Here is a 27,093-nt window from a genome sequence, read left to right on the forward strand (position 1 = left end):
GGCAGAGCACTGCCCTATTCAGAGTCAAGGTGCACTCCTCCCACCCATCCTGGTGTAATCTTTCTATTCACCACCTGGCAGCCCCAGCCTGTCTCCTGGAACTTCCCCGCCCTGTCACTCAAGCTACACACAAAGAAGATAGCCCTCCCCTCCAGAGGCGGACTGAAATGGTTAGGCAAGCAAATGCTAACTTTCTAAAAGTAGCATTTGCAAACACAGGATATTAAAATAAACTTTACTAAAAGATGTATTTTATTATTCTGAGTTCAGGCATACTAAACACGAATTTCTACCATGCTTCCTGAGCCTGCTAGGATTATAGAGTGTTATACTCTAGCAGCCCATGCTGGCCTATGGAGAGCAGGTAGCCTTACAATAGTGAAAAACGAAAATGGCTGTAATTCACCATTAGGACATGCCACACACCTCAGGGCATGTCCTACCTTATCCTTACAATGCACCCTGCCCTAGGGCCTACCATAGGGGTGACTAATATGAAGGTAAGGGAAGGTTTAGGGACTGCCAAGTGGGGACACTTGCCCAGTCAGCATGACAGTACCAGACTGCATGCAGGTTCTGCGATGGCAGACCTTAGACACATTTTACCAGGCTGCTTCCATGGGTGGCACAACCAGTGCTACAAGCCCACTAGCAGCATTTGGATATACAAGCCCTTGGCACCCCTGGTGCACTCTACTAGGGACTGATAGTAAACCAAATAAGCCAAACATGGAAGTCAATTCACATAATACATTTTACCATAGGGAGAGCATATGCACCTTAGCACTGGTCAGCAGTGGTAAGGTGCCCAGAGTCATAAAACAGCCAACACCAGGTCAGAAAAAATACAGGAGGAAGGCAAAAAGTTTAGGGATGACCCTCCAAAAAGGGCCAAGTCCAACAAAGCCACTGTAAATCAATGAAGGTCATCTGTACTTTTTGCATGGTGTACCCCTACATTGGTTCACTACATAAAAAGCAAGCTTCCTACAGTCTAGACATCATAGTTTGTATTGGGAATGTCCCCTTTGCTAGACTCAAGCAAACACCCTTTCACCAAGGTGCAAAGGTGCATGCATGACACATGGCAGCCTGCTTTTGCGCCGGCACTAGGGAGAGGGGAGGAGAGTGATATATCTTTGTAGATATGGCTCTTTCCTGCTCTCTCCCAGTCACGCATCTTTGGGTGCTGCTCTGTGCTGTGTGAGAGGTAGGTACATCTGGGCCAATGAGTGCTAAAAACTAGAGTATCAACTGTTTTAACACACTAGGCCAACTACCAGTGCCATGTTGACTGGCAACAATGCCTTAGAAACATGAACTTTTTTTGTGAGCCAGTCAGACTGGTGTTTATTTGTTAGTTGGTACCACCAGGACAAGTAAGGGTTGATGCAAAAAACACAGTTGATTCTCACAGAGCAGGCTATTGCAAATATGTTTAGTCAGTGAAACAAACGTAATTTGTTGAATCCAATCGTGTATTAATCTGACTGACACATAATGCAGATTTGCACTAATACGGTTCTGCTACAGATTAAAAACAAGGTTTCGCCTTCCATGCCGCCCCGCCATCACGTTTAAATATGGTGGCCACCATAGGTGGAGGATAACCCTCCAAAAGACTAAAGAAGAGCGATACAAGCACTCTTTTAGAGGAAGCACTCAATTTCTGACCAATCAAATTGTGTACTACTGTCCTCCAGCATGTGGGCGGAGCCAAAGCTACTCTGACACTCACATAGTTGACGCCAGCTGCGCGGTCCAGTGAGACCATGAAACATAATAACACAGAGGGAGCACCTCTTATGTAGTGGTGACTAGAATACATCGTACAAATAGCATTGGAGAGCTGCCACGCCACCGTCCTCCACCTTCAAAGCCCAACTCTTCCGGATTGAAATTGTATAATCCTTACCTCACTCATGATAATGGTTCCTTCAATGGCTAATTTGAGGTCACTCAGACTACTTCGAACCAACGAGATGACCTTCTGCATTCTGTCAATTTCTTGCCGAAGAAAAATGTTCATTGAGTTTAGAGGCCCCATTTTCACCAGACGAGCTTTCACCTAGAAGTAGAGGAAACGCACAATAGTTATCCATTTCAGTCTCCTTTTCATGACATCAAACGGGCTGTGCAATAGTTCAGTGTGACATTGGACAAGGAGAACAACGCACGTGTCCATTTTTATTGCTCCTCTGTTTCTTCTTTTTTTCGTTACGTGCCGTGGTTAAAAGACAAGGTATGGGAGATGAATAGAGGCATGGACACGCCTTTTAACTCTCCTCTTTCCTAACCCCCAGAGCTGTCAACCATTCCCAGGCCCCTGAGGCGGGGCCTGCAGAATGTGGCACCTGAGATGTCGGACAGTGGACAGAGACTTTCAGACAGACTCCCCTCACGTGCAGACCCCATCTCTAGAGCAGGCAACCGTCCCCAGGCCCCTGAGGCGGGGCCCGCAGAATGCGGCACCTGAGATGTCGGACAGTGGACACAGACTTTCAGTGGACACAGACTTTCAGACAGACTCCCCTCACGTGCAGACCCCATCTCTAGAGCAGTCAACCGTCCCCAGGCCCCGGAGGCAAGGCCCGCAGAATGTGGCACCTGAGATGTCAGACAGTGGACACAGACTTTCAGACAGACTCCTCTCACGTGCAGACCCCATCTCTAAAGCAGTCAACCGTCCCCAGGCCCCTGAGGCAAGGCCCGCAGAATGTGGCACCTGAGATGTCGGACAGTGGACAGAGACTTTCAGACAGACTCCCCTCACGTGCGGACTCTATCTCTAGAGCAGTCAACGTTCCCAGGCCCCTGAGGCAAGGCCCGCAGAATGTGGCACCTGAGATGTCGGACAGTGGACAGAGACTTTCAGACAAACTCCCCTCACGTGCAGACCCCATCTCTAGAGCAGTCAACCGTTCCCAGGCCCCTGAGGCAAGGCCCGCAGAATGTGGCACCTGAGATGTCGGACAGTGGACAGAGACTTTCAGACAGACTCCCCTCACGTGCAGACCCCATCTCTAGAGCAGTCAACCGTTCCCAGGCCCCTGAGGCAAGGCCTGCAGAATGTGGCACCTGAGATGTTGGACAGTGGACAGAGACTTTCAGACAGACTCCCCTCACGTGCAGACCCCATCTCTAGAGCAGTCAACCGTTCCCAGGCCCCTGAGGCAAGGCCCGCAGAATGTAGCACCTGAGATGTCGGACAGTGAACAGAGACTTTCAGACAGACTCCCCTCACGTGCAGACCCCATCTCTAGAGCAGTCAACCGTTCCCAGGCTCCTGAAGGCAAGGCCCGCAGAATGTGGCACATGAGATGTCGGACAGTGGACAGAGACTTTCACTCAGACTCCCCTCACGTGCAGACCCCATCTCTAGATCAGTCAACCATCCCCAGGCCCCTGAGGCAAGGCCCGCAGAATGTGGCACCTGAGATGTCGGACAGTGGACAGAGACTTTCAGACAGACTCCCCTCACGTGCAGACCCCATCTCTAGAGCAGTCAACCGTCCCCAGGCCCCTGAGGCAAGGCCCGCAGAATGTGGCACCTGAGATGTCGGACAGTGGACAGAGACTTTCAGACAGACTCCCCTCACGTGCAGACCCCATCTCTAGAGCAGTCAACCGTCCCCAGGCCCCTGAGGCAAGGCCCGCAGAATGTGGCACCTGAGATATCGGACAGTGGACAGAGACTTTCAGACAGACTCCCCTCATGTGCAGACCCCATCTCTAGAGCAGTCAACCGTCCCCAGGCCCCTGAGGCAAGGCCCACAGAATGTGGCACCTGAGATGTCGGACAGTGGACAGAGACTTTCAGACAGACTCCCCTCACGTGCAGACCCCATCTCTAGAGCAGTCAACCGTTCCCAGGCTCCTGAGGCAAGGCCCGCAGAATGTTGCACCTGAGATGTCGGACAGTGGACAGAGACTTTCCGACAGACTCCCCTCACGTGCAGACCCCATCTCTAGAGCAGTCAACCGTCCCCAGGACCCTGAGGCAAGGCCCGCAGAATGTGGCACCTGACATGTCGGACAGTGGACAGAGACTTTCAGACAGACTCCCCTCACATGCAGACCCCATCTCTAGAGCAGTCAACCGTCCCCAGGGCCCTGAGGCAAGGCCCACAGAATGTGACACCTGAGATGTCGGACAGTGGACAGAGACTTTCAGACAGACTCCCCTCACGTGCAGACCCCATCTCTAGAGCAGTCAACCGTTCCCAGGCTCCTGAGGCAAGGCCCGCAGAATGTGGCACCTGAGATGTCGGACAGTGGACAGAGACTTTCAGACAGACTCCCCTCACGTGCAGACCCCATCTCTAGAGCAGTCAACCGTTCCCAGGCTCCTGAGGCAAGGCCCGCAGAATGTTGCACCTGAGATGTCGGACAGTGGACAGAGACTTTCAGACAGACTCCCCTCACGTGCAGACCCCATCTCTAGAGCAGTCAACCGTCCCCAGGGCCCTGAGGCAAGGCCCACAGAATGTGACACCTGAGATGTCGGACAGTGGACAGAGACTTTCAGACAGACTCCCCTCATGTGCAGACCCCATCTCTAGAGCAGTCAACCGTTCCCAGGCTCCTGAGGCAAGGCCCGCAGAATGTGACACCTGAGATGTCGGACAGTGGACAGAGACTTTCAGACAGACTCCCCTCACGTGCAGACCCCATCTCTAGAGCAGTCAACTGTCCCCAGGCTCCTGAGGCAAGGCCCGCAGAATGTGACACCTGAGATGTCGGACAGTGGACAGAGACTTTCAGACAGACTCCCCTCACGTGCAGACCGCATCTCTAGAGCAGTCAACCGTTCCCAGGCCCCTGAGGCAAGACCCGCAGAATGTGGCACCTGAGATGTCGGAGAGTGGACAGAGACTTTCAGACAGACTCCCCTCACGTGCAGACCCCATCTCTAGAGCAGTCAACCGTCCCCAGGACCCTGAGGCAAGGCCCGCAGAATGTGGCAGTCCTGAGATGTCGGACAGTGGACAGAGACTTTCAGACAGACTCCCCTCACGTGCAGACCCCATCTCTAGAGCAGTCAACTGTTCCCAGGCCCCTGAGGCAAGACCCGCAGAATGTGGCACCTGAGATGTCGGACAGTGGACAGAGACTTTCAGACAGACTCCCCTCACGTGCAGACCCCATCTCTAGAGCAGTCAACCGTCCCCAGGACCCTGAGGCAAGGCCCGCAGAATGTGGCACCTGAGATGTCGGACAGTGGACAGAGACTTTCAGACAGACTACCCTTATGTGCAGACCCCATCTCTCTCTGCGCATGTCAGATCATCCCTTGCCCAAGGAGCTCAAGAAAACCTCTTCAGGTTTTAATAAACTCCCCGTTGAAGTATCTGACCTTCAACGCATGAAATATGACAAGGTGTAGGATAGTTACTGACGTTAAGGTCCTCTGACATTCATGATGCAGATTTGAAGCCATCGAAGGCTCCATTCAGAGGGGACCTGGCCTGCCAGTTTGTGTCAGACTGTTCCTATTGGACGAGGACCAAGCCTGATTTGCATATGGCTGGTTCCTGTCTGAGGTGGCGTGGTGGACAAAAGAGGATGAACTGACATGCGTTCCCGAGAAATTACCAGTGGCTGAGATGAATGCAAGCATTCCAGGCATCACTTTTTTGTTTTCTGAAATGCGGTCCCCCCAAGCCAGAATCTCATGGTGCCACCATCAGGGCACGGGAGCTGTTGCAGGAAAGGCTTTCAGATCCAGTCTGGCACCTGGGGGAGTTGAAGAGCTATGGAATCTGGGGTCAACAAGAGTGTCCACCAGAAAGAGCATTACCAAAAGTAAATAGCTTCTTCCTTCGGTCACTCGTCTCCCTTTTAATGACAGAATGATGTCTTGTAGATGTGGGAGTTTTTGTGTATTTTATATATTTGTCTATTAACAATGTGCTGGGCACGGATTTACACTTGAATCTAAACGTATATTGAGATACGGTGCCATTGCATTTAGAACAAACTTGCTATGACTTGTTAAAGTACATTTTCTTGGATTATGTTAACTATATTAATATATGAGCAGCAATGCATTACATGAGCAGGCATGAAGGAATGGGGTCAGACGGGGTGCAAATCTGAACACACTCCCCGAGACTTTCTGACGCTCATAGAGCAAAGAAGAACAAGAGAATGGTGGGCGAATGGGCTTGGTTTGTTAAAGAGTTTAAGTAAACTTTACTTCACGTTTGTAGTGTATGTGAGGCACATTTTAACTTGATCAAGTTAGAATGTTTTTCCCTCCAAAGAAAGGTTTGTTGTGAAGCCTCTTCAGGTTTTTAAATATCTTATAGGACTAACTGAACTGGTCTTACATTATATATCTTTCCATACTCACAGAGACTTCTGATGGTGGCATAATATTAAACCATCACTTAAGTAAAGTAAACAACAATATACAGATGGCCAGATTCCTTGCAGCGGCTTGTTCAATCTAGGCTTCTGAGATAGAATAGGTCCCAGTGTTACCGGAAGGAGCTGTGTTGTGGAAATTGAATTGAGGAACACGCACGGACCGGCCACTTTTCGAGTTCGGGAGCATAGCGCCAGCAGGAGGCAAAACGGCTGCAGGTTCATTCCATACACCGTTATGTAATATGGTGGGTTATCTTACGGGCGATCCAAGGACAGGCAACCATCTGAGCCACCTGCCCGCCTGATGAGCCAAGCAGCACTGGGGCGCAAAAGAGGAAGGACAGAGGGTGGGGGAGGCCTAGATACGCCCCCGTTCCTCACGCCCCGGTAATGACGCACCCTGCGCGCCGCAGTCCCTGGCTGCCAGTGTAGGGGGACTCCTCCCCGAGGGGTCCCCATAATTAGAGGAAGGGGGGTGGGCTGGTGCCGTGCGGGCACTAGAGGCCCGCCCTTCTAGGGCACCCTGCGGGCGCCAGGGCAGCCGCATAGCGCCAGCAGGAGGCAACACTCCCCACCCCCCCCCACGATAGCATGCATGTCCTATGCATAAATAAAACACACCACACAAATTTTGTTTGGGTAAGAATCTGCTGCAGGTTTATTACATACACCGTTATGTAATATGGTGGGTTATCTTACGGGCGATCCAAGGGCAGGCAACCATCTGGGCCGCCTGCCCGCCTGATGAGCCAAGCAGCACTGGAGCGCAAAAGAGGAAGGACAGAGGGTGGGGGAGGCCTAGATACGCCCCCGTTCCTCACGCCCCGGTAATGACGCACCCTGCGCGCCGCAGTCCCTGGCTGCCAGTGTAGGGGGACTCCTCCCCGAGGGGTCCCCATAATTAGAGGAAGGGGGGTGGGCTGGTGCCGTGCGGGCACTAGAGGCCCGCCCTTCTAGGGCACCCTGCGGGCGCCAGGGCAGCCGCATAGCGCCAGCAGGAGGCAACACTCCCCACCCCCCCCCACGATAGCATGCATGTCCTATGCATAAATAAAACACACCACACAAATTTTGTTTGGGTAAGAATCTGCTGCAGGTTTATTACATACACCGTTATGTAATATGGTGGGTTATCTTACGGGCGATCCAAGGGCAGGCAACCATCTGGGCCGCCTGCCCGCCTGATGAGCCAAGCAGCACTGGAGCGAACCCCATCTGTGCTGCCCCTTCGGTGATCCTCTTCCCGGATCACGGTCCCTTATTACTCACGCCCCTTTCAGGGCGGAGCATAGCAAGGCAAGCCCCCAGTTGCTCAGGCCCACAACCGCCCGAAGGACTAATCGGGCGCCGACACGGTTTTCCAGGAACCTCCCTTGAGGCTCCTGGGCTCTGGCACCCCTAATGGGGCCTAGCAGAGGTACCCTTCAGTGCCCATTTGCTTCCAGATCGCCCTGTAACTCTGCCACAGTTCTGGAGGCGGCCACCGTCGCCGCCAGAGCCCTCTACCAAAATAGCTATAGTTTTGCCCGCTAACTCTCCTGTCTAGAGCCTCCTGCAAATCTAGATGGAAGGGAACATGCCTACTGGTTATCAATACCCCATCCATATCCCAATAGCCCTAGACGTTAGCTTGGGTCAGCTAGTGTCTGAAGAAACAAAACGCCCTATATATGAAGTTGTGCCAAGCACATACACCTCACGCCGCAAAGTTCCACTGCGTCACACGACTCAGCCCCGTCCCACTCAGGGCGGGACAGTTTCAGACACCCTGGCTCACGATGCCCCACCTATTTGCTGATCACACTGGCTGCCGCCGTTCTAGCACCGTGTGTGGCTGGACACCAGTGTCTCCGATCTCTGGGACAGCAGCTCACTTATCAGGAGACCGTTCCTACCCCCACTAGCCAACCAGGCTATTAGGGCGAGAAGGATAGTACTTGACCATGGCACCGTCCCTTTACTTGCTAAATCAATGCACACTGGGATGTCCATAACAGGCGTATGAACAATAAGCACGGCTGCACCCCCGCACCTGCCCTGCAACCCATATTCTTATAGGAATTTTGACCTCTCAGCTCCCTCTTGTGAAGCCCCCTAGGCATACCCGCTAAGAGGATCTGACTGATTCGAAACAGGGCGCACTGACTGTAATCTAGTGCCTAACCTTTGATGTGGGAGATGCCACCCACCGCCTAGGACATGGTAACCTAAAGGAGCACACCATATTCCCCCGGCTGTACCTCTAAATGAGACTGGCTCCACCCAGCTGTAACACCAGAGACACACATCTTTATACCTCTTTTGCTGGCTTATGCCACTTGGCACCCTTCAGTAAGCTTGCATACTTGTAAAGCGCGCATGCCCCCGGGGCACGAGGTCGCTGACTAGCCAGTGTATGTTACCCACTCGCTGATACTTATCTGTCGTAACTGTCCTTACTTGTCTTGAAGGGTTGCTGGATGCACCCAAGGACTGAAGACATAATGCTCCAACCCAGTTTGACCCCAGCGCTTGGGGACAACCCCAGTAGTGACCATGCCTTTCATGGTATATCTACCCCAGCGCTGGATTATCAATGTGTTAGGGACCCCAGTCCCAAAAGATGCCCCTTCTATTGTCTGGTTCTAGCCCGCAATGGTAACCCGGGGGGAGGGTGGGGGGCAGGCAGTCTGTGGAACTTGTGCAAATACCTGCCCTATCCAGAATTGTGGGACGCCACAAGGTCGGAAATACCCGGTCGCCAATTGGCACTAACGCAGTAGTTACCAAACTATTCCACGCCACAGCACACTAGCTAATTGACAACTACAACTACCCGCCTGCTGGCTAGGGGTGGGCGGAATTTGCGAAATCCACTTTCGCAAATTATCGCGAAAATGTTAAAAATTATCGCAAACAAGCGGAAATATCGCGAAGATGCGGAAGTTTTTTTCCCGCATGTTCGCGAGATTTTCTGCATGGTTGAGGCTCGCCAACTTACCCATGTGGTTGCTCGCGGGCGCGGCAATCTTGTTTTCAGTTGTCTCGCGATGCATGATCGCTAGAAGGAAGACGTGATCGCGTGACGCATGATGTCACTGCGGGCGCGAACTGTCGCGAGACAGCGCAAATGGCTAAAAACAATACAACATCTCATGGAGAACGCGACCGGATCAAGAAAACTTGTCGGCGAACGCAGGGATTCAGGTAAGGCGATCGCGCGCGCGCGAGAATGTATTATTTTACAGCGCGAGCAAGAAACAAATTATCGCCAAGCTACGGAATGCGGGAATTTTGACATTTTCGCGCTCTCCGCGGAACGCGAAAATGTCAAATTATCGCAATTTCCGAGAACGGAATGAAATTTTCGCCCAGGCCTAGTTTGCCCTGGTTAAAGCGCGGGTGAATTTGTCTTAACTGAAGCTACCTGATACAGGCCCATGGCTGCAGGGGAATGCCCACCCAGTGTACATGGTACCTGAATCTATATGGTGCCCGCATGTCTTCTCCATGAAGGCCCTTGTAGCCACTTGCATAATGCAGTCTCAGTATTTCGCAGTGCCTCTCTTTGCGTTGAAATTTTCTGAGTAAGTGTAAAATTATACTTTCCCACCATTGGGCTGTTTACCGTGGCAACAGCAGACTGATATTTTGCGGCTACTGACATTGCCTCCGGATATATACTACAACCACAGTACCTACTACACGCCAGTACCCTTGGCTTTAACAATGCTTGTTGGTTGTATAAGATAACTGAAGCCACAATTCTGGCTTCCCTGCGTAGCATCTTGAAAATGCTTCCATTCTAAACTGGTGGGACTGACACCCTAACGTGTTAAACATTCATAAATGTCTCCCTTCAATGAATGGAAAGCTGAACTGCAAATGGGACCATTACATTAATCAACTTCCGCAACAGCCAGGCAGGTCACCTGCACGTAAACCAGGTACCGAAAGCAGGAGCCCTTTGGAAAGAGGATAGCGGCTCACAATCCCCGCGCTGGAAACAAAAATTGACCTCGTACTGCGAAAGGGGCACATGCGGAGACAAAATAACTATTCTTTGCAAAACAGAGCCTGACCGTGACTTTTGTCTATATTGGGACAAAGGATGAATGCTAATATCACTAATCAAGTCTGTGATGTCATATCCCCTACCTCTGGCATATAGCTCATAATTCGCCATATATGACTGAAACCGAACTCTCATCCTGTGCTTTGTGTGATCTTGGCCCACTTATGTTTGAGCAGGGCCCCGTGAAGTATCCTTGGCTTCTAGGCCGATAATGCACAAGTGTTAGGTGAGAAAGAGGAAACCATACTAGCCGAGCCCCGGCCAAAACCGACAACCATTTTACCATTTGTCATCAGTAGCACATAAATCAATAAGACATTAATACAGACCTTCTGTTCTCGTTGGAATGGGTTGCTTGGTTTCATTGGCGAGAGCACCGTAGGGGATGAAAGAGTGAAACACGGTAAAGTCCTGACATGAAACACTGAAAAGCTCTACAGCCCCTGAGAGCAGTGAAGACCTGGCAGAGAGGGAAAGACCTCACCCTGGGTCTCCAATTGATACAAGGGTTCTGGGGGATGGGGGTAATTAAAATCTTTATGAATTTAAAGGGCCTATCATATTTTACACATTTACTGCACGATGGGCCCGATTCACAGAACTAACTTAAGACAAAATCCTAAACTTACTACCATTTTGGTATTCACAGAAGGCACTTACTCATTTTGGTATTCACAGAAGTTAGGACTCCTAACTTTAGGACTCCTAAATGCCTTCTGTGAATACCGAAAGTCTTAAAGTTAGGATTTTTCTCAATTTAGGAGTAGTAAAGTTAGGACTCCTAACTTTAGGACTCCTATATGCCTTCTGTGAATACCGAAAGTCTTAAAGTTAAGATTTTTCTCAGTTTAGGAGTCCTAACTTTACTACTCCTAAACTGAGAAAAATCCTAACTTTAAGACTTTCGGTATTCACAGAAGGCATTTAGGAGTCCTAAAGTTAGGACTCCTAACTTCTGTGAATACCGAAATGAGTAAGTGCCTTCTGTGAATACCAAAATGGTAGTAAGTTTAGGATTTGGTCTTAAGTTAGTTCTGTGAATCGGGCCCAAGGTCTTTAACATTGAGGAAGTTCTTACAGCTCAGCAGGGCGGGCTCACTAGTTACTTCCTTTCTTAGCTCAAATTGATATATTAATGGATGTTTGCCCATTTAGCTAGCCTCTTCTACTGCAATGCTGAGCATGAACATCAGCCAGAGCCTTTGAAAGGACATTGGTGGGCTTTGACGGAGAAACACAAGGTGAGCTTAGGTGTCCTTGGATACTCTTCTGATATTGCAACCGTCAACACAACCCCTTGACCAACTAAATCGCTTGCATTGCATTGCATTACACACCTCCATCTCTATTTGTCCTACACCAACTGACACTAACACCTCCCCATGCTCCCAGCACAAACACTGATTGGAACAAAACTGCTTAGGGACGCAGCTGCTGTTGATCCGAGTCGCCGATGAGCCCCACGTGCCGGGCGCCAATTGATGAATACAAGCCCCAGCTAGGCCCGCAAGAGACAAGGGTTCGCTCTTCTGTAACGAGATCTATAAGGAAGTTGGCACGGAAACTGCAAAGTACAAAAACAACGTTTATTAACCCTTAAGGGTGGTCCTACAATCCACACAACACTCTTCAGTATTGCAAGGAGTAGCACAAAGAACATTCGTACACAGTCCCCTTTTACACACAACAGAGGGGCTCATGAGTGGGTGGATAGTACATGAAGTCGAAGAACATTACCATTTAGGGTCATTCTCGATTCTAAATCAATACATGGGCGGAGCTAACACACTCCTTGAGCCCGCGAAAACACATGGTCAAGCAAAGCTAATTATAACAGATGCGGTCAAGTCTGGGCATGCGCCAGATGGACAAGAGGGAGCTATTTATAACTGTTGCTAGGCAGATTACAAGAGCAACTAACACAGAGGTCGGACTCTCCTCGTGGTGAACACGTGGCAGCATGTCAATACAAAATGGAGTCCGGACTTCGGCCAACATAATGGGGAAAACACGATAAAAGGGAAACACTAATGTTTTCAGTAAATGCTTAATCACATTCTGCCTTAATTTACAACAGTCTTCAGTAATTGAAGTTGGAGGTGTGACCCTCTGTGGTTGCCGAACATATTTGGATGGAAGGTATAAGACAGGTTTGGTTATGAACATGTCGCACCCATAGTGGGCATCCCCTCGATTAGTGGGTGATGTCAGAACCCTTGTAGTGCTGCCGCATTCCTCTTTGTGTTGAAAGCCTGCACAGGGCTACCTGGGACCGAAGTGGCACCGACAATAGCCCAATAGCGGGATTGACAGCCCGGACAGAAAATCAACAGAAATGTCATTGTCAAGCAAGGCTATGCAGGTATCCTGCGATGCCGGTTTCCTGATTCGTCAATTAAGAGGCTAGGACATGTGCCGCGATCTCATGACCCTTAGCCACGGGAGGCCAGCGTCTTACCCATAGGCCTCTGGGACCACATATGAAACTCCTCTAAAAATAGCATACTATTGGCATGGACAAACCTCGCTAACCCATACAATGCACCTTATAGGTGAGACATTTCCATGCTCGGGATGTGCATTTGTGCATGTGTGCATGTTTGTGACATTACTTACAAGTGATAATTTGGGATATGAGGGCAAAAATAGTTGTTTGAAAGAAAGCATTAACAATCCCAACTCACTTGCCGGGAATACAGGAACTCGTCCAGACCACTGCAACAAGCTGGGCAAGACCGAGTGAAAACTCAAAGTGTACTACGAGGGCCATATCAGCTGTTAGGCAACTCATCCCTTCCATCTGAGAGATGAGTCATTTACAAACACTAAGCCAAGGGACTCGTGCAAAGTATATACACTATTAGCCATCGTCCCCTCTTCACTGAGGCAGCATAGACAAAGAATGGATAACACACACCATTCCCATGGCCCTCCTGCAAGTACAAAGTAACAGCTCGACGCAGTGCAACCAGGAAGCCAAGTAGCTACTTCTCAATCCTCCTGCTCACTGCTATGTTTAGTACAGAGTTGTCTGGGTGTGCCTGTGCAGCAGGGCAAGAAGACCAATTCACTGTGAATGTGGTACCTACGTAGGGGTCATGAATGAATCCATCAAATATTTCCCACAGCATCTACGTTCCACAAAAGCACCACTCCGACGCAAATGACACCTCCCAGAACCAAGGGCATCACTGATGTAAGGTGAGAGAAGGGGAGAACAACCATGCTCAATGCCATATGCCGGTCCCCCTACTCAAGGCCTCTGCCCCTCCCTAGTGGCCAGGCCAGACAGGTTGCTGCCCATGCTTGCGCATTGATCTCCACAACCACTCCGCAACCAGTGAAATGGTTATGTGACAGGAACACCCATCCCACGAATGGGACAGCAACCCACTCGATCGATAAAGTGAACAAAACAACCACAATCAATGATCAGTCACGTAAACAACGGTGCCACCAAGATGCGCCAAAACCCTTTGGTGCCACCGCCAAACAAATTCGGTTCTAAGTCTGCAATATTTTCCCCCTTGTGAAACGATTGCCTCGACCAAGGGACCCCAGCCCAGCTGAGTCCTACCACGAGGCCAACTACAGGCAGCCTCTCTAACCTTGTAGTTTCCTACTGCGCATTAAACCATGCAATGGAGTGGCAGATATAATTAGGCTATCAAAAAGGAGGTAGTAGAAAACCATAACCTACGTGAAGCATTTATATGTGAGTTTTCTTCAGCGAAATCAAAATTAGATCAAATCACTGCATTTTTTAAATAAATATTACTTGTTCAAATACAAACAGTGTGAATGTCAAACACAAACATTATCCATTAATGTCATGTTATCCAATGAAAAATCATTATGTGACTGAATTTACAAATTTACAAATTCAAAATATCAAAATCAGTCCCAATGCATTTCGGGTTAGTGTAAACCCTTCGTCAGGGGATAAGAGATCAAAAAAACAGTTGACAGAAGTATTTGGTGGTTGTATCTTGAGATCCTCCGTATGGAGCTACAACATAATACAGATGAATGTCTAATGAGATGCTGTTTAAACAAAATAGCATTTTCTATTAGGATTTGCACTCAATAAAGTAAATGGGTGAAATCAACAAGAGAGAGGAATGGAAACGTGATTAAAAGCCCCTTCACCGTTCAGCTGCAAAGGTGAAAACCTGCTTCAGTGTTTATACCAAGTGCTACCGTGCCGCACGAGCAACGTGCAAAGTTCATAGTGTCTCCTTAATTCGTGAATGGAGATGAATCTAGAGCCATTCCGTTCGGTGTCTTACCGTGCTAAAATGCAAAAGCTGAAAGATGAACAAGTTACTTACCTTCGGTAACGATGTATCTGTAAGAAACATTAGTTAGTTAGATTCCTCACCTTAGAATATCCCCAGGCATCAGGCTGGATCCGGAAAGATTTTTGTAACAATACCCCTTGCGCGTCGCTAGGCGTCGTCTGCGGCTCCGCATCCGTCGTTGGCGTCGTGCGCCGGAATGACGTCGTCGGAGTACTTAGACGCCGCCCTAGCGCGCTGACGTCAGTTCTTGTACATAGCTTTCCGCGCCAGGAACGCAGAGCCATGCAAGAGACCGACACTGGTGCCAAAAAGTCTAGGGCACTGAACAGGATAGCCTTAACCCTAGATGTCGGTTCGCAGAACGGGGAGGATGGGTGAGTCGGTGAGGAATCTAACTAACTAATGTTTCTTACAGATACATCGTTACCGAAGGTAAGTAACTTGTTCATCTGAAAGAAACACGTTAGTTAGATTCCTCACCTAAGAATAGATACCCCAGCAATACCAACCCCGGTGGTGGGTCTGCGAACCAAGATCACACCAGAAAGTCCTGGAGAACAGAACGGCCAAAGAAGCCATCTCTCCGGACTTGGCTGTCCAGGCAATAGTGCTTGGCAAACGTGTGCAGTGCGGCCCACGCCGCCTGACAGATGTCCTGCAAGGGAACTCCCCGTCCCAGGGCAGTAGTCGCCGCAGTGGCCCGGGTGGAATGGGCTCTCAGCCCAACAGGAGGGTCCTTTTTCACCAAGGAGTAACAAACCTTTATACACAATACGACCCACCGTGAGATGGTCCGCTTGTGTACAGCCCTCCCCTTCTTAGCACCTACGTATCCAACAAAAAGTTGGTCGTCCACCCGGAACTGTTTGGTGCGGTCCAAAAAAAAAGGACAGCGCATGTTTTGGGTCCAGACGGTGGAGCCTCTCCTCCTCTTTCGAAGGATGCGGAGGCGGAAAGAAGGTGGGCAATGTGACAGATTGCCCGATGTGAAAGGGGGTCACCACTTTTGGAAGAAAGGAAGGACGAGTCCGGAGAAAAAACTTGTCCGGATGAACAGAAAGAAAAGGATGCTTATATGACAGAGCCTGGAGCTCACTCACCCGTCTAGCCGAGGTGATAGCTACCAGGAACGCAGTCTTAAGAGTCAGAAGACGAATGGGACAATTGTGAAGAGGCTCAAAGAGAGCGCACATCAGAAAGGTCAAGACAAGGTTCAAACCCCACTAAGGCATTACGAAGGGGACAGGAGGGAACATGTGAGTAATGCCTTTGAGAAAACGCAAAACAACAGGGGATTTGAAAAGAGAAGGCTGATCAGGAAGCCATAAGAAAGCAGAGATTGCAGAAAGATAACCTTTCAAGGTGCCGAGAGCAGAGCCCTGCTGGGCCAAAGAAAGAAGAAAGAGGAGAACCTCAGAAAGAGGGGCGGAAAGGGGATCCACAGCCTTTGCTGTGCACCATGCCACAAATTTGTTCCACCTGCAGGTGTATACCGTCTTTGTGGAGGGACGCCTGGCTGCCAGAATGATATCACAGACTTCAGGAGGCAAGTCAAATGGCATCAACTGTCGCCACTCAATCTCCACGCATAGAGGTGGAGACTGGACAGGTTTGGGTGGAGGAACGTCCCCTGCTGCTGCGACAGAAGGTCCTCCTGAAGAGACAGTCGTATCGGAGGATCGATTGACATAATGAGTAGCTCGGGATACCAGTACCTTCGTGCCCAATCCGGAGCCACTAAGATGACTTGGGCCCGGTCGCGCCTGATCTTCTTCAGCACTCTGGGCAGAAGTGGTATAGGCGGAAAGGCGTACAACAGACCGCAACTCCACTCGCGACGAAAAGCGTCTCCGAGTGAGTGCCGCCTTGGAAATTCCAACGCGCAGAACTGCTGACATTGCCCGTTCTCTTCGGTGGCGAATAGATCTAACCATGGCTCTCCCCACTGCAGAAAGAGACCTTGTGCCACGTCCGAGTTCAGACGTCATTCGTGATCCATCATGCACCGGCGGCTGAGTTCGTCTGCTCAGGCGTTCAGAGAGCCCGCCAGATGTTGAACCACCAGGATGATGCCCTGGCGTTCCAGCCATGTCCAGAGGCGCAGAGCCTCCTGACAAAGGGTCGACGACCCCACCCCACCTTGTTTGTTGCAATACCACATGGCGGTGGTGTTGTCCGTGAACACCTGCACGACACTTCCCCGGACAGAGGGAAGAAAGGCTTTCAGTGCAAGCCGGATCGCTCTCAGCTCCAAAAGGATGATATGGAGTTGAGTCTCCGCCGGAGACCAGAGGCCTCTGATCTCTGCCTCTCCCATATGGCCCCCCCATCCCAGGAGGGACGCATCCGTCACTACTACGTGCTCCGGTTGGGGTAGGGAGAGGCATCTGCCGCTGACCCAATCGCGGTCCGTGAGCCACCACTGCAACTGTTTCGCAGTGCCCTCCGAGATCAAGACATGGTCGGACAGGTTGCCTCGATGCTGGGTGTGAGAAGTTGGCCTGATATATGATGTCACTAGTTCTAGTGTACACCTTGTATTAGTCAAAACAACCCTTATGGTGATTGGTTGTAAAGTCAACCTTATAGAGCAGCTATCCTAGTGGTAGCATGGACAAGAGCAGTCTTAGGCTAAACTCGGTATGGCATGTGAAGCCAGCTGGTATACCATTACAACCCCTTGAATACCAAATGAAAGGACACCACACCAGATATATATAAAAGTAGAATGTATTTATTCTAGCATATACCCTCAGCACTCTTTATGAGTTCAGAGGTCTAAGTACAACAATCTCTTAAGTAGCATACATTAAGTTACACAGGAAAAATACAGTTAGGCCTAGGGGCCACGCAAACCATATACTAAGAAAGTGGTATAAGTACCACGTCACGAACAGAAAGTAGGCCTAGGGCCTAGGGAATCGCTGGGGCTACACTACCCTACCAATAATTAGGAAGTGGGAGGCCCACGGGAAGCGTGTGCAGTGTGGAATCACAAACGCGGGTTACATTAAAGTCAATGGGAATGTAACAGTTAGAAATAGGAAGAATAAGGACACTTCCGAAGTAACTAGGACGAAGCAACTCAAGACTTAGACACTTGGATAGTCAATATCCACTGGATCACCGGAGTACTCGCGTTACCTCACCCACAGGAGACGGGTGCATAGGTGTGAAGATGTGTCGGGTGTCGTCGCTGGATCCTATGGATGCCTGAAGAAAAGATGCTGTCAGGCGGCCAGGAGGAAGATGTCCGGGGGACCCAAGGCTGGATCTTGAAGGAAGGACACCTGCAAGTGGAAGAGACAAAGTCTGGGTCACTAGCCAGTGACCAGGTGGAACCTGGAAGGAACCAGGCGATGTCGTGCTGAATACAGGTGATGTCTTGAAGCTTGTCTCTGCAGCCACGGGGACCCGGCGACGTCGAGGACGATCAGGACCGGGGTACGAGCTGTCCCACGCAGGATCTTGCTGATGGCGGAGTCGACGTCCCGATTGGAGTCATTCATTTCATAAGGCTTTATTCGGAACAAAAAGGCAATGTCCATAAAAGCACATATATAATAAAATACAATAACAGAACAATTACAATCACATTAGACAGCTGATATGTTAAAAGGAAACATATAATACAGGCGAGGGGAGAATAAATATTTAAAAACTCATACTTTTCCTAACATTGATAGCTTTTAGTAGGAAAGTAGCAGTAAAAAAACAAATGTCAGGATGGTGCAGATTAAAGAGCAATTTCATAGAATCATGTACTGTCCTGACACCAAACTTAACAAAAATGGGTTTTAAAAAGGCTTCACGAAAGTTCCCATATAATTGACACAGCAAGAGAAAGTGCATAGTGCTTTGTGCTGACAAGTTATCACACGGACAGGGACCAACAGGCTGCTTGTTCACGGAAGGGAAGGCAACCAGATTATGCACAATCCCCATTCTTAGTCTAGTTAAAACAAACTGATGAGAAACTCTGGTCACTTGGGTCAAATAAGGTTGATAACCCTCCATTTCATTCATATTGCTGTAACGCACACAGGTGGATAAATGCCAGTATTGCAGGCCCGTCTCTCAGTTTTACACATCAAAAAGATATGCTTCATTTCTGACTTTGGAATTTCTGAAGCCCCATATCTATCAGTTTTAATATCAAGGCCATAGATCTCCTGGAAACTGTTGATAATATATTTAATCCATGGGATCTTTGAATGGTTATCAACAGTGAGACAATCATTAATAATGGCTCTGTTTAAAGATGTCTCTTCTTTCAGCCAAATTGACCGCCACAGCAATAATGTCCTCAGGAGGATCAAATCATTCAGAAATGGAATACCAAGTTCTCTGTGGACTAGGTCATTAGAAGCAGATTTGGGCAGACACAAAAGTCTTTTTAAAAAGACATTCTCCTCCACCTGTAGGCACCCGGCCGGGGCAAGACCCCAAACCCCCGCCCCATAAAGGGCAGTGGAGAGGCATCGTGACTGAAAGATCTTAAGCACATCGCTTATCCGTTTATCCCCTAATTTAGTGGCAAAAGTAAAGACCCCATTAGCGCTCCTTACCATCTTAGCTCTAACACTTATATGCTCGCTGGCCCAACTGCAATTCTTGGAAAAAGTGATACCAAGATAACTGAAATTATCGACTTGTTGGACCCTATGTTCATCTATATAATAAGAGTGGGGCTTACTCTTCCCCGGCCCACACTCCATGGTATAAGTTTTGGTTTTATTAATCACTAATTTTCTAGATTTAATAAACTGTGAAAACCCATCCATTAAGCCTTGAAGGCCTATCGGGGTCCTGGACAATAACACGGCATCGTCCGCATAGAGTAATACCGGAACACTGATATTATTAACTCTAGGGGCGTCTGCCGCTACCGTCTGTAGGACGGAGTCCACTTCCTTAATGAAAAGGGTAAAGAGCAGGGGGGCAAGAACACACCCCTGTCTTATACCCCGTCCGATCAAAAATGTGGTGGTACACTCCCCACTAGAACCATATCGTACGCTAGTGCGTTGTTTGACATAGAGTCGGGCCAAAAAAAAGACAATACCCTCAGGGGCCCCCATTTCAATCAACTTGGCCCAGAGAATTGCGTGGTCCACCATATCGAAAGCACTACTCAAGTCTGCAAAGCAGAGATAAATAGAGCCCTTCTTAGCCTGGGTGTATTTCCCAATCAAAAGTTCGAGATTTAAACATTGCTCGATCGTCCCGCGTCCCTTTCTAAACCCATACTGGCAATTTGCCAGGATGCCATTGGTTTCTGCCCATTCTTCCAGCCTGACCAAAAGTACCCGGCTCATTATTTTCACAGAGGAATCCAACTGGGAGATGGGACGGTAGTTCTTCACGTCCCCCCGATCTCCTTTCTTAAATATTGGAATTATAATTGATTCCTCCCAAGTTGGGGGTACCCCAAAACAAACTGCTGCATTAAAAACTTTAACCAACATGGGTCCCCATACCTCCTGGACTAACTTATAAACATCGATGGGCACCCCATCGGGACCCTGAGTCTTTCCCCCTTTGCTTGCACCGATGCTATCTAAGACCTCGGTGATGCTAATATCCAAGGGGACAATGGGCCAACAGTCATTAGGATTACCCAAGGCTTTATCCGAAGCAAAAATAATAGAAAAATGGGAAATCCAAGTTTCCATACTGACCGTAGATGTTAATTCTGGTACCTTCTCATCTTTTAAAAATGGACAGTTAACAGTGGCCCAAAATAGTGTACAGTCTTTCATTTCAGCAGCCTGTGTCAATTTATCCCAGGCCTCGTGTTGTAACTCCGTCTTCCTTCGCTTAACTGTATTTTTGTAGTTTAATCTAAGCTGAGACACCTGGCTCCTATCTCTAGGTTTGGTTGCCAGTGCATCTTTAAGCTCTTTAAGTGCAAGGGTGCAAGCATGATTGAACCATCCCCTTTGCTGATTGGACTTACGCTCAGTTGATTTGGTAAATTTTTGATCAATGATGGAGTTAATTCTAATAAAATGTTGAATAGAATTGGCAGTGACGTCAGCCTGCTCAAGAATCTCAATAATTTCAAATAAGCAGCTATTTATAATTAGATCAGACGTAATTTCCGCTTTGTCGCCATTCCATCCTAACCTTGTACCATTTGGTCTATGTGGTTCAATATTAGCTATAACCCCCGATTCAGGTACAGGTTTTTTATTCCATAGAGCAACCTCTACAGTAATACAGTTATGGTCGCTAAGAATTATATCCACGACCTTAGGTGCCAAACTCCATGGGACAAGGCTCGATGACATACTAATAAAATCAATGACAGTATTTGCCCCCCTCCCAGAAAATGTGGGAATACTCTCACCTAGATCATTCTTTTCATTGACCAATATTTCCATATCATGTGTCGCTAAGAGATGGTTCAGGGATTCCCCATACTTATTATGAGGGAAATGGAGATCCGCATCCCCAAAGCGGTTGGTGACCCCACACATACAATGGTTGGAGAGGGGACATACTGCAATATTAAAATCCCCCGCCAAAATAAATTCAAACACAACATTTGAGGTCGCTATAATATCAACCAGAGCACTACCTAGTGCGTCTACCACCAGGTGCCTGGTGCTGTCAAAGATGTTATTATAAAAATTAATTAAAAGGATGTTTCTTCCGTCCCCCTGAGAAAGCCATAAAATCTGGGAATGAGCCCCCACTAAAACATGTTTTTTAACAATAATAGGCAATTTGATATAGATCAAAACCAGAAGCCCTCCCTTGGATCTACCAGAAGTAGATGCCGTAGCAGGTAACTGGTAAGAGACAAAACCATTGTAACCGGAAACATTTTTGCACCATGTTTCCTGGAAACAACAGATATCGAAAAGGTCGATAAATTCTGACCACCCCAGACTATCTTCTTTAGATGCTAACCCCGCAACATTCCAGCTGGCAAGAAAACTACTCGAGGGCCCAATGGATGTTTCAATAACTTCATCCTGGATGAGTATGCTTGGACTCGGGCAGTGGTTGTATACTACAGGCAAAACCCCACTACCCCCCTCATCATCACCCACGAAGCTGGTTATCGGGCAACAATCAAGAAGTATACTAACATTAGCTGGGGGCCCTATAGTAATTCCTTCTGGCTCTACTCCACAGAATACTGTTCCAACTTCAAGCAGCGCCTCATCAAGTTCCAGTCAATCGTTAGAGTCTAAACCACTCAGGGATTGAAACCGGTTGGATGTAACCACCTCAAACCTACTGGGCACACTAGAGGCACAGCCACTACCCCTTCTAAAACCATTAGGTGGTTGATCAATAAATGTTGATAGAAAAATCCCAAAGGTCTGAGTGAGATTCCCTGGTCGTTCAGGGGTCGAGAAGTGGCTCTGAGCAAGGTAGTGGTAGCAAGTTGGGGATTTTTAAAGTTAACAATTACACAATCACCACTGATACTTTTGTGTGAGTTCCCTATCCAATTGGCTCTAATAGTGGTTAGAATTTATCGGACAAAGCTACTGGGAAACTGCACTCTCGGTTAAGCCAGGCCACAGTTTTATACTTCAGGGATTCATGGGTTTCTGGGTTACTACGAGTGGTGGAACGTTGGTTAAAACCACCACATATGCTGCACAGTCCGGGGGTAAGTTAGGCGTCGAGTAACCATATCTTTTAGACTTCGCTTCGATATTCCCTGGCTTATCCACTGTCACAGTTTTGGTTGGAGTACTTAAACACACCATTGGGTTTGGTACAACTACAGTAACTGGACATGATCCCCCATTGGGTATCTTAAGGGTCTCCATTACAGGGCCATTGACCTTTAAGGATTCTTCTGGGCTAACCTTTGTCCCAATATGCGAATTCAAAAGGCCTCCCAACCTCTTTATTTCCCCCGAAAAAGTATCAAGTTTGTCCATTAAAGGTTTAATAATTTTGTCAAACTTTGCATCTATAATGCTAATCAAGAGCTCTAGCTGCTCGGGGTCTAGTTTTACTTGAGAGTTGTTAATTACTGTACCTGGGTCACTAACAACACACTTGGATGGGGGGTAAGATCTTTTTTTGTTATGATTCCCCCCCGTTTTGGAAGGGTTATCCTACCTACACCCCTCCCTGATCTTAATACTCTCTGGGCTCTCAGAGCCGGAGAGCATGAAACTGGTGATACATGGGAGGACTCCGGCGTGATCAGGTTGGGGTCTGGTTCTACATGGGTAACCATAGTTGGAAGTGCAGGAAACTCCAAGTTACCACTAACATCCCCTAATGGGGTGGACAAGGAAATAGATGAATTAGGAGCGCTGGGTAATGGGGCAGAGGTACTCCCCCGACCCAAGGATTGTCGGCGCTCTTTATTAATTTTGTCAACTACTTTAACAAGATAATTGTCAAGGGTAGCTGAAGTAGGACGTGCATTCTCCTTGTTAACTTTAGACATAATTGGCTCTCTAAATATGCATACAGCCAAATATATGATTTAAAAACCGATTAAAGCCTTAGTTGGGAACTACCAGTATCCCTTAATACAATTATGTTAAAACACAATCCTAAAAACAAACAAATAGCAAATGGGGCACAATAACAGTCCCTAGGTGAAAGACCTAATAGTGAACTGTTCGAAAAACCAAGGACCAAAATCTGTGGCCCAGCCCAGCCTCGTACTGCCCCGGACGGCCACAGACGGCCCGCCCTTAGCCCGGGCTTCGCCCGGCGTCCGTGCGCGTCCGCGACGCGGAGGAAGCTGCCGCAATTTATGCGCCTCCGGGCGCGCTGGTCCTGGAAGTGGGTGGGCGGTACAGGATGTTGGCGCAGGGCTTGCTGGGAGCTGTAGTCCCCCCCCCTCAGCGACCGTGAAGCTGGAAATCAACGGCGGCAGGAGGAACAAACAGCGTCAGGGTCCCAGCAGCAAGTAAGAGGAGGTAAGTCCGCCTGGTCCCCTCTTCGGCCCGTTTAGATTTAGAGAAGGTCCCCCATGTCAACAAGCCATGGCAAAGGCAACCCACGCGGAAATCGAGGTTCGCTTCAGGTGCAGACCAGGAAGGTCTGGGGTGCTTCTCTTTTAAAGGGAAGCAGGAGCCAGTCTGGAGGAGCCAAACCAGCGGTGGAAAGTTAAGGGTTCGTCGTCACTGAGGCTACTAGCCAATGGGCCAGCAACCGGACAGACGCGGCAAGCAGAAAAATGCAGAAGGGCCCCACGCAGAACTCGTGGAGTGTGGAGGGCTGATCTTCGGTGCAGATGGTGCTTGGGGTTGGGGCTTCTCAATCCCCAGAGAACAACTTTGAGGATTCCTCAGAAGCTGCGCTGGAAGTTACTCGCCAATTTTCCCAGGTAGCCGGTCCCACGTCTCTCGTCACCTCCGCGGATCTCAGCTCAGCTGTGGATCAGGGTCGGAGAAGTCTGGAGGTCAAGGCGCTGGTCGGGCTCTGCAGTCGGTTCCTCGTAGAACTTGGGCAAAGCAAACGGCAGGTCGCTTGATGGTGCCTGTGTGCACAGGGTGGCCACTCCTTGGCCACAAGGGAGATTCTTCAGTCTTCTTGTTGTCGAATGTCGAAGGTCCAGAGTTTCGTGTCTAGTTTCAGTTCAGGATAATCCAAAGTCCTAAGGACCCAGCTCCCCCTCTTATGCTAATCTGGGGGGCTGGACTACCTGCTAGGTCCCTCCTACACCCTCCTTCCCTTTGTCCAGTTTCGCGCCAGGGCTGGGGCTGGAGTGCCCCAGCACCGGTTTGAACTGGGCTATGCATGGGACACCTTGTGTGCCCCAGGCAGTGTCTCGTTTCTTTCATCCCTCCCTGCCCCAATACACTAAGTCCTGTCTGGGGTGGTGCTAGCACCTCCCAAGGCAGGAAACCTATTGTCCAAGCCTCCCTTGCTGGGATGACCCCCAGCAGCAGGAGGCCAGACTTGTGTCGCGGCAGCAGCATCCATTTTGAGATGCTGGGGCTCTGGTTAACTTTAACCGGGTAAGTAGGACCTTAACATGTTTTCTCCCTCTAGAAGGGGGGAATACTATCCTCACTGCCAGAAATGGTGTGGGGGTAGTATTCCAAAGTGTTAGACACCTTCCACGACATGTTTTGATAAAGCCAAACCATAGTTACCATAACCACGAGGATTATAAGGCACTTTAAGAGTATATGGTAGGCGATATCATAGAACAGCTATAAGGACATGGTTCCGAAAGCTGCAGACAGGCTCAGCTCATGCTAGAGCACCATCTCACATGTTACCAAGCACTCTGCCTCCAGGATTGTTAAGGCCTGCCATAGGAGTGGCTTACAGGTTACCCATGTGTCTATATATAAGGTAGGTATAGGGATACTATACCTAAGCAAGGGGTGATTACACGACCTTGCCCCAGCTGAGTGATCAGCCAGTTGTGTCATGATGGGAGGCCAGCCAGGGGTGGCATAATACATGCTGCATCCCCTGGTAGGTCTAGGGTACACCTATGCCCTGGTACCTAAGGTACTCTGTATAGGGCCTCAGAAGGTGATCCTTACCAATTGGGTTATGTACCTAAAGCACATAGTATGAATTTAGAGAGAGAACAGCTGGGCTGTGGGTCTGATTAGCAGGCCCACAGCAACATCTAAGTCGAAAACCAGTAAAGCAAAAGCAAAAAGTGGGGGTGACCATAGGAAGCAGACCCTACTCTCCTACACTGGGCCCACTGAAACTTCAGGTCCCACTGCAGAGCCCGCATTCGCCGCCTGGCGTAATGCACCAACAGGATGCAGGAGGCCATCAGCCCCAGATGCCGCAGCACCAACCTGACCGAAACCCAGGATAGAGGCCGAAAGATGGGAATCAGAGCCTGAATATCCCGGACCCGCTGTTCCGGAGGATAGGCCCAGAACTGCGCCGAATCTAGAACCGCTCTGATAAAGAGGAGCTTCTGGGAGGGACTCAGGTGCGACTTCGGCACATTGATGGAGAACCCCAGCGAATGTAGGAGGTCGGCCGTAGTCTGGAGGTGGGAGACGACTTGCTGGGGTGAGCCCACCTTCAACAGCCAGTCGTCGAGATAGGGGAAGACTAGAACCCCGGATCTGCGCAGTTGAGCTGCGACCACCGCCATCACTTTCGTGAACACCTGAGGGGCACTGGTGAGGCCGAAGGGGAGCACGGTGAACTGAAAGTGCTCCTGACCCACTGTGAACCGCAGGTAACGCCGGTGGGCCGGCAGGACGGGGATGTGAAAATAGGCATCCAAGTCTCCAGGGTCGAGGGCAACCAGAACCTGAGCTAAAGTGAGCATCTTGAACCGTTCCTTCCGGAGGAAGGCGTTGACGCTCCTGAGGTCCAAGATAGGGCGTAGGCCCCCTTTGCCCTTCTTGGGAACCAGAAAGTAGTGGGAATAGCAACCACGACCTACTTCTGGACCAGGAACGCGCTAAACGGCCTCTTTGGCCAAGAGGGCCGTAACTTCCTCCCGCAGAAGATTGAAGTGATCCCCCGACATACGGTGGTACTGCGGTGGCATGTTGTAGGGGTCGTCTTGAAGGGGAGGGAGTAGCCCCTTCGGACGATTTGCAGCACCCACCTGTCCGATGTGATGGACCGCCAGTGGAGCAGGTGATGGCGAACTCTGGTGATGTATGGTATCGCGAGACGTTAGACGGGCCTCTGTTGGCGTAAGAAGACACTTAGTTAAGTATTGGTGGGTAGCTCCCACTATTTTTGTTTTGATTTGGGTCTTTGATTCGGCTATTGCAAAAGCCGAAGCCGAGGGGTGAGTACATTTGTGCTATATTATTTGATTTAACCCCTTGATGTTTGTGAACAGTCCAGTGAAATAACGATGCCTGGCCCGAGAAAGTTTAGAAAGTTTTGTTGTTTTGGTTGTGATAGGGATTCCCGGCTGGAGGACTCTTGTCCAATTCCTCCGGTTGGAACTCCCACTTATGAGCTTTATTCTAAACATGGTATTGGCCCCATTGCCTTTAATGAGGCATGGATCCGATAGAACAATGGTGTTCTACAGTGGCCACAGAATGGTAGCTTTGAGCCTGACATATTAGATAATTTGGATGCAATTTTGTTTAAAAGAAAAGCCCGGCCGGCAATGTTTGACTCTTTCCGCCTCTGGCGTAAGGAAGCCAAACAGAGAGAAATTAAACAGGCAAAACGAGATAAGAAAACACAAAGTATGACGATTATACAGGCTGCCCAGCAGTTTAAAGATAATGAGATTAATCATGAAATGGAAATTTCAGAGAGACAGCATCGTATGGCGATAGATAAATGCTATCCGGTGTTGCCTATTTCCCCTTCTGATAAAAGTAAGGATCAAGAGGAAGACCCTTTAATGTTTCACTTATTGAGATTGCCTCCTCCCTATGTACAAGGTGCTAATGCACCCCCATTATT

General features: G+C 49.1%; 1 protein-coding gene across 1 annotated transcript in view; it reads right to left on the bottom strand.

Annotated features, from left to right (window-relative positions):
- Positions 1-27,093, bottom strand: part of DNAH8 (dynein axonemal heavy chain 8) — a 13,985,216-nt gene that overhangs the window by 582,300 nt on the left and 13,375,823 nt on the right. Inside the window, exon 90 of the mRNA XM_085610239.1 lies at positions 1,916-2,068. Within this exon, the coding sequence (XP_085466365.1) occupies positions 1,916-2,068 (153 nt within the window). The remainder of the gene's footprint in view (positions 1-1,915; positions 2,069-27,093) is intronic.

Source organism: Triturus cristatus, chromosome 6 (assembly GCF_964204655.1).
Source record: "Triturus cristatus chromosome 6, aTriCri1.1, whole genome shotgun sequence".
Classification (NCBI taxonomy): domain Eukaryota; kingdom Metazoa; phylum Chordata; class Amphibia; order Caudata; family Salamandridae; genus Triturus; species Triturus cristatus.